At 36.1% G+C, this 7,335-nt stretch overlaps 2 protein-coding genes across 5 annotated transcripts; one reads left to right on the plus strand and one right to left on the minus strand.

Annotated features, from left to right (window-relative positions):
- The first annotated feature begins 318 nt into the window (after window positions 1-318).
- LOC105126286 (DNA-damage-repair/toleration protein DRT100-like) lies at window positions 319-1,754 on the plus strand. Its single transcript, XM_011027105.1, has one exon. The coding sequence runs from the start codon at window positions 485-487 to the stop codon at window positions 1,580-1,582; it is 1,098 nt and encodes a 365-aa protein (XP_011025407.1). The 5' UTR covers window positions 319-484; the 3' UTR covers window positions 1,583-1,754.
- Window positions 1,755-2,307: 553 nt separating this feature from the next.
- LOC105126287 (protein gamma response 1-like) lies at window positions 2,308-6,855 on the minus strand. 4 transcript variants are annotated; one of them, XM_011027108.1, is made up of 4 exons: window positions 6,678-6,855; window positions 5,228-6,441; window positions 4,308-4,886; window positions 2,308-3,020 (listed from the first exon to the last, which is right to left on the minus strand). In XM_011027108.1, exons 2-4 carry the CDS (start codon window positions 6,435-6,437, stop codon window positions 2,962-2,964), a joined length of 1,848 nt encoding a protein of 615 aa, XP_011025410.1. In that variant the 5' UTR covers window positions 6,438-6,441; window positions 6,678-6,855; the 3' UTR covers window positions 2,308-2,961. The 4 variants fall into 4 exon arrangements, with proteins under 4 accessions (XP_011025410.1, XP_011025411.1, XP_011025409.1 ...); XM_011027109.1 differs by lacking the exon at window positions 2,308-3,020 and adding an exon at window positions 3,319-3,370; XM_011027107.1 differs by lacking the exon at window positions 2,308-3,020 and having other exon boundaries at window positions 4,149-4,886; window positions 5,228-6,437.
- Between the last annotated feature and the right edge of the window lie 480 nt (window positions 6,856-7,335).

Here is a 7,335-nt window from a genome sequence, read left to right on the forward strand (position 1 = left end):
CTTTAAAAACAGAAAACTAAAATATATTAAATAATCCTTGAATCCTTACCTGGAGTTAGGATTTATAACCTAAACTTACCAGTGCATTTTCTAGCAACAAGTCACGTTATTTAATTATCTAAGAAAAATTATAGAGTAATATATGTGAGCATTCTCAAATGATTATAATTAACTAATCAATATTTATTTTTTATAAATGGGCACTTGAACTCTTTAAAAGAAAAAAAGAAACTAAATCATGGGGATTGAAGTTGAACCGTAAATTAGACAATAGATCAAGGACATGCTCGTCCAAAACAATATATATATAACACACCTCATCTTCCAGTTTTCAAAGCCTCCTCCCCTCCTTCTCTCTCTCTCTCTGTCTCTGACACAACACTCTCTGCTTTCATTGCCGACATCCTCCTCTTAAAAACACAAAAGCTAATACATTCTAGCAATTAAAGACGCTTGCTCCGAGCAAAACTCAAAATCGCCAGAGATGAGTGCGTTACTCACAACACTAGCTCTCCTCTTCACCCTCATCTACGCAGCCACTTCCAGCTGCACTCCATCAGACCTAGCAGCATTACTAGCCTTCAAGTCTTCCCTCAATGAACCATACTTAGGCATCTTCAACACATGGTCAGGCACTAACTGCTGCTCCAACTGGTACGGCATCAGCTGTGACCCCACCACAGGCAGAGTCGCAGACATCAACCTGCGAGGTGAATCCGAAGACCCCATCTTTGAGAAGGCTGGCAGGTCAGGCTACATGACAGGTTCCATCAACCCTTCAATATGTAAACTTGACAGGCTCTCTACGCTCATTCTGGCAGACTGGAAAGGTGTTTCGGGTGAAATTCCTGGATGTGTTGCTTCTTTAAGTAATCTCCGAATCTTGGATCTTATAGGTAACAAAATATCTGGCAAGATTCCTGCAAATATAGGGAATCTACAGAGACTTACTGTTTTAAACCTTGCTGATAATGGACTCACTGGAGAGATCCCTGCTTCTCTCACTGCTTTGGCAAATATGAAGCATTTGGATCTTAGCAGCAATAAGTTGACTGGTCAGTTGCCAGCTGATTTTGGCAACTTGAAAATGCTTAGCCGTGCATTGTTGAGTAAAAACCAGCTGAGCGGAGCAATACCAAACTCTATATCGGGCATGTATCGGCTAGCAGACTTGGATTTGTCTGTTAATAAAATCTCGGGTTCGGTACCGGGCTGGATAGGCAGCATGCGGGTTCTTTCTACGCTTAATCTGGATAGTAACATGCTTTCCGGTCAATTGCCAGCATCTTTGTTGAGCAGTACCGGTTTGGGGATATTGAACTTGAGAAGGAATGCTATTGAAGGTAACATACCGGATGCTTTCGGGCCGAAATCTTACTTCATGGCTCTTGACTTGTCTTACAACAAACTGAAGGGTCCGATACCCGGTTCACTTTCGTCGGCAGCATATGTGGGGCATTTGGATTTAAGCCACAATCATCTTTGCGGACCAATTCCTGTTGGGACACCATTTGATCACCTTGAAGCATCCTCGTTTAGTTCTAATGATTGTCTTTGCGGGAATCCATTAAGGACTTGTTAATGTATTAATAAGCCGATAAAGGGTAAAACGGGGCGTCTCGTTTTTCTCCCGAAATACCGGGTTGTTCTAGAGGTGTGCTCAAGTGTCATTATTGTAAAAGTGGATCATCATATTAAGTGTGAGTTATTTCTATATTTTATTAATGTAATTGCAATGATGATGTGGATCCTAAGCTGAAATGGACAAAATTTAAAATAGTTGCATGCACGTGATAACACAGCATGAGCTCGATTGACAGAGATTCCTGGGAATGTGTGATCAAGATCATGCACTATTAATTAATTTCTAAGCATCATTATTATTGCTTAATGATGAACATTGCTGAAATAATTGCAGGACACTAAGGAGAATCCAGACATGAAAAGATAAGGAGAGTTGGTTCTCTCACAAGAAAGGAATGTTTGGCGTAATTCTGTTTGTTTTTAAAGCATATTTTATATTAAAATAATATTTTTTATATTTTTAAAATTAGCAAACCAAAATGATTCAAAAAATATAAATTTTTTCAATTTTTAATAAAAATTATTTTTTAAAAAAACACTGGCTGGTTCATGTTTTTAAAGAAGCTTGAGTTGCAGTTATTTTTAAAATATATTTTTATTTAGAAATATAGTGAAATAATAATAATTATTATTATTTTAAATTTATTTTTAATATAAGTATATTAAAAAAATCTAAAAACAAAAATATTTAAATTAAAAAATTAATCTTTTCCAAAAACATTTTTAAAATCAAAAGCAATACTAAAGGAAATCCAAAGCACTTTCCTTTTTGTTTTTTCTGCTTTTGGATATGCAAAAACAGCATCCACGTGATCAACAACAGCAGGATCATAAAGAGATTCGCATTATTTGTATGAAAAGATTTGCTTTACTTATTATTTTCATAGATGTGCGGTCTATCTTCAAGGCCTTCGGTGCCTGGAGGAACAGAAGTGAAGGCTATATATCTTTCTGCACTTCAAAAAGAAATAATCAATGAATACATAAAGTTCCTCAATTTCTTTAACTGCTAGCACTGTGCACGAAGCGCAGAAACAAATCAACTTCCATTTTTTGCGAGGAGGTTAGACAATAGTTATGATCTGCTGCCCTATTTAAGATACCCTAGCACAATGCATTGGATTTGAGCAAGCTCTTAACAAGCAGCGGCATGAACCAGTTATTGTTTGCATAAGATAGCACATGCCCATACTTTTTCGCGCGCATTTATCGAAGATAGAACTTAAATTTCTCACACAGCATTAATTTATGATATTGTTAGGTGGGAAGAGAAGCAAACACAATAGCAGAAGTCAGACTCTCATACAGCAATGCATGTTCCAATGTAATAAATGGTGCGTACCTCATTGATTACAATACAACAATGCTGCTCCCTTCTCACTGATGGTGCCAAATAGCGATATGGGCGTTGGTTTGCTGGCGTACACTGCATGTTTCTGCTTCTTTGATGAAAACTCGGCTAGTCTTTATCCTCACAAAACAGAAGAGAAGAGGTAGCATGAACATTTACCTTCCAAAAACTGGCAAACTCCAGTCTTCAATGGAAGGTCGTTAAAAGTTCGTGATAGAAACAGCTTCCAACAACACTGGACGAAACTTGCTATTTCTAAGTTTCTTCTTGGATTTCGGCTCAAATCCAGTTAAGCAAACCATTCACTCGTGAAACCAAGTTACCCCTGGTGTCGTGATTTCTCTCATTGACATCCAGCAAACTGCATCAAGCAGCACTTTTCTAGTGACTGTTAATGTTGTTGATAGAAATCCACCAGCATTGATCTTAAAACCCCTGTTGCGAAACAGGTAGATGATTTTCCGGAACATTTTCTATAATATTTTGAACAGTCATATATAATCCAGAACAAACCACAAGACATGTACTTCTTATCATCATCATTAAGCTGAATGTTGCAACATCTTAAGACATGTACTTCTTATCATCATTAAGCTGAATGTTGCAACATCTAGTTTAGTGTTTTCGCCATTGACTGAATTTCGCGAATATCCAGTCATTCCATGATTCGATCGGTCATGACGAAGAAAAATTTAACCAGATTGAAACATCCAATTAAACGACAAGACAGTCACTTGGGTTTTAAAGATGACTAAGTTATTTTTGCGTGTTTTTGAAAAAAAAAATTATTTTTTTTGTTTTTGCGTGTTTTTGAAATAAAATAAAATAATTTTTTTTTATATATTTTCAAATGTTTTTTTATATATTCAAATCATTTTTACATGTTAATATAAAAATATATTTTAAAAAATAAAAAAATATTATTTCAATACAGTTAAAACAAAACACACACAATTACCACAAACAAGAACCAGCTAGATCCTTGTATCGATAATTTAATCTGCCTGGAACAGTAAATTCCCCTATTGGACATGTCTTTCAATGGTGAACATAAAAAGGAACCTGATGTTATGAAAAGATAATCTTACCTTTGATACACATCAGGTAACGGGGAAGGAGGGCCTTGCAAATGCTCGAAGATATGTTATTTTAACTTCCATTTATTAGTTATTTACCAGATTTGATTTAAAACAAAAAATAACGTGACAAACAGTAAAGGCATCTCAAGCTCAAGAAAATCACATTTCAGATTCAAATCCAATATTCCAAAATCCCTCAGGCGTCATGGGAGGTGCATACTTGTATCGATGCCTAGAAACACCATCATGATGTTCACACCGAACGTTCTGATTATTACCATCAGCAGACTTACCTCCATTATTGGGAAGAACTGCATCATAGAATTTTTTGCACTGCTTGCATTGAACTCCTTTCAAGTTTTGCCGCTCAGCTTTCTTTCGAACTGGTTCAACATACTTGAAACCTCTTTTTCCATCTATTGGAACTGGCACCCGCTGCTCCCCAGGGCTACGATCAACATTTGTATCCTGCGTTTCATCATCTGAACTGCCAGGGTCCATGTTTTTTTCTTTCTGAACTACAACTTGAGGATCATGAACTTCTTCCTTCATGGCTTTGTCCAAGTCTGCCCTCAGGTTCTCCAATGGGGTATCAAGGAAATCGTCGTGAGGGTCAGGCCCATCTTTTCCTTGACGAGATCTAGTATCTATCCAACTAGATGCAGGTCGCTTTGTGCCAATTATTCGAGCGGATTTTACAGTGGGAGGACATTTTGGTGCAGCATAACCAGAAGTTGGAGATTTGATGTTTGCGATTGGAATTGATTTCACAACTTCATTGTCCACCAAGACATTGCTAAATTCATTTTCAGTCTTGACTTCCTTCATCTCACAAGGCGCGGCAGATGCATCAACATTTTTGTTCCCACGGTCTAAAATACCAAGCAATAGAAGATCGGTTAGGATCAGGAAGAAATGCACATGCAATTTATGAGAAACTACATACGCCCTTGAGGTTTTTTTTCTGGCAGGATTTTATAAAGCACAAACATCATAAATTCAGGAAAAAAAAAAAAACAGATTAAACATTCAAAGTACCTACCAGGAAAATTTAGCAATTTACAGATTAAACATTCGAAGTACCTACCAGGAAAATTTAGCAATTTATCTGCAATCTACGAAGCTACAACTACTAACGAATCACCACGGAATTAAATTGTCTAGTTCTCTTTACTTTATAGAAACATGAAGTAAAGAATCCATAAAACCTTACCAGTTGAAGTTGTCAGTTGATGTTTCAAGGAACCACTTTCATCTTCTAATCTGTCATTAAGCAAATTCTTCATAGTAAGACCAGACTTTGTGCAGAGATATTTATATTGAGACCTCAACTTTATGTAGAGACCATGCAAATCCCTCATCTTCCTCTTCTCAGCCAGCAACTCACAATCCTTCAATTCAATTCCGTGAAGCAAGTTTTCATACGAAACCTTTCTTTCAGCCTCTTTAACGCTGCTACTGAGATTTGCCCGTAGCTCATTGACCTTCTCCTCTAACCCATTCACTTTGTCTAAAAGTACCTTTTTATCATTCTCAGACTTCTCCAACTGTTCTTTTTGCTTCAAGATTTCCACAGCATTTATTTCAATTTGTTGAAGTAATTCAGCTTGCAATACTCTCCCGTCTTCAATTTCTTCCGTTTTTTCCCTTAACTTTTTTTTAAGTCCACCAAGATTCTCCTCCAGACATTCCACTTTGCACACAAGTTGTTCCTTCTCCTTTCCATTCTCAGTCGTGAACTTCTCGTTATCCTCAATCAGTTTCAATAGAGACAAAGCTTTCTTGCTCAAACTGTTTGCCAACTCTGTTTTCTCTGCTACCTTTTCTGTCTTCGTCCTAACCTCCTCTTCTAGCTCTTCAACATGTTTCTCTAAGCTCTTCACTTTAGCAAGCAGCTCATTGGTCTTCTCGTCCTTCGTTTTCAGTTCCCTTTCTTTATCCACAATCATAGCTGCCTTCGTTTGAACCAACTGAAGTAACGTATTCTGCAATTCCATCCCCTCATCAACTTCCTTATACTTCTTCATAACCTCCTGCTCCAGCTCATCAATTTTCGATTCTCGATTTCTTAGTATAGCAAGCAGCACATTTGCCTTCTCATTCGGCTCCCCCGCCGACTTTTCCTTCCCAGCCTTGAGAAGCTTGTTTTCTTCAACAACTTCCTGCTTCTCAACCCGAAGCTTCTCAATAAGCTCCAAGAGATATTTTTCCTTTTCTTTCCACACCCCTTCCGCATCCGAATAAATTTTCAGCAAGCTCTTGGATTTCGTTTGATAATTCGGGTAAAGCTGGTTACAGAATATGTATTCTATTTGAGAAATCCTGTCTTTTGCTTCTTGAATTGTTGCTACCAGTATAGCACTCAGCCCTGAGACATCACCGGCTTCTAGTTTCGGGCAACACTCCAGGAGCTCTCCCTTCATCTTTCTAAAACGAAATTTTGTGAATTTTAATTACAAGATCCGCAATGAACAGAAACCAAATTAGTTTCATGATGGATTGGAATGCAGATAAAAGCTTAATTAGGAGAAACTAAGCACCTTAAACCTGAAGTTTTTATATTCTGCAAATGGGGGGTTTTTTTAACCTCGTTTTCTCAGGAAACAAACAGCAAAAAGGAAATGGAAATGTAAAGAAAAAATAAGGAGAGAATTTGGGAATACCTTATATGATTGAAGTGGATGGATAGATCTGAATAGAAGTGGCGTTGTGAATTTGTTGAGCAGGCGATGGCGGCTTAATTGTCCTTTCAAAAAATCAAAACGAAAAGCTTCGCGGGCATGACATTTGCTTTCATGCGGCAATGGACTGGGCCTTTTCGTTAATTGATAGTCCACTATGCAAATTGTATTTTTTAAAATTTTAATTTGTTTTTATTATTAAAAATTATTAATATTATTTTGATATATTTCTATCAAAAATAAATTTTAAAAATAAAAAATATATTATTTTAATATATTTTTAAACAAAAAATATTTTAAAGCATAATTATTACTACAATTTTAAACACGCAACTTCTTTCGAATATTTATATATATAATAGTGGTATTTTCAGCATAAAAAAGTTTTTTTACAGTATTTTCTTAGGGAGTGTCAAATCAAAATGATTTTCTATTAATTTATTAATACATTTTTTTATTATCTTGAAATTCAAATTATAAAAAATAGATAATGAGAATCAAAATTTTAATTATTATATCATATACGTAGTTTAAATCCAGATCATCTTATTAATAAAGAATATTTTTATATTATTTAAAAGAGTGTAATTCAGAGTACAGACGGACCGATTGTCAGAGAGCAGCCTAGTTGCAAAAAAGT

This window comes from Populus euphratica, unplaced genomic scaffold, assembly GCF_000495115.2.
Source record: "Populus euphratica unplaced genomic scaffold, PopEup_1.0 scaffold78.1, whole genome shotgun sequence".
Taxonomy (NCBI): domain Eukaryota; kingdom Viridiplantae; phylum Streptophyta; class Magnoliopsida; order Malpighiales; family Salicaceae; genus Populus; species Populus euphratica.

Excerpts from the sequence above, each read along its gene's own strand:
- LOC105126286 (XM_011027105.1), top strand. The coding sequence starts at position 485 with ATGAGTGCGTTACTCACAACACTAGCTCTCCTCTTCACCCTCATCTAC.
- LOC105126287 (XM_011027107.1), bottom strand. The coding sequence starts at position 6,437 with ATGAAGGGAGAGCTCCTGGAGTGTTGCCCGAAACTAGAAGCCGGTGAT. Across the intron at positions 4,887-5,227 it reads TCAACTGACAACTTCAACTG|ACCGTGGGAACAAAAATGTT; the intron begins GTAAGGTTTTAT and ends TTGGTATTTTAG.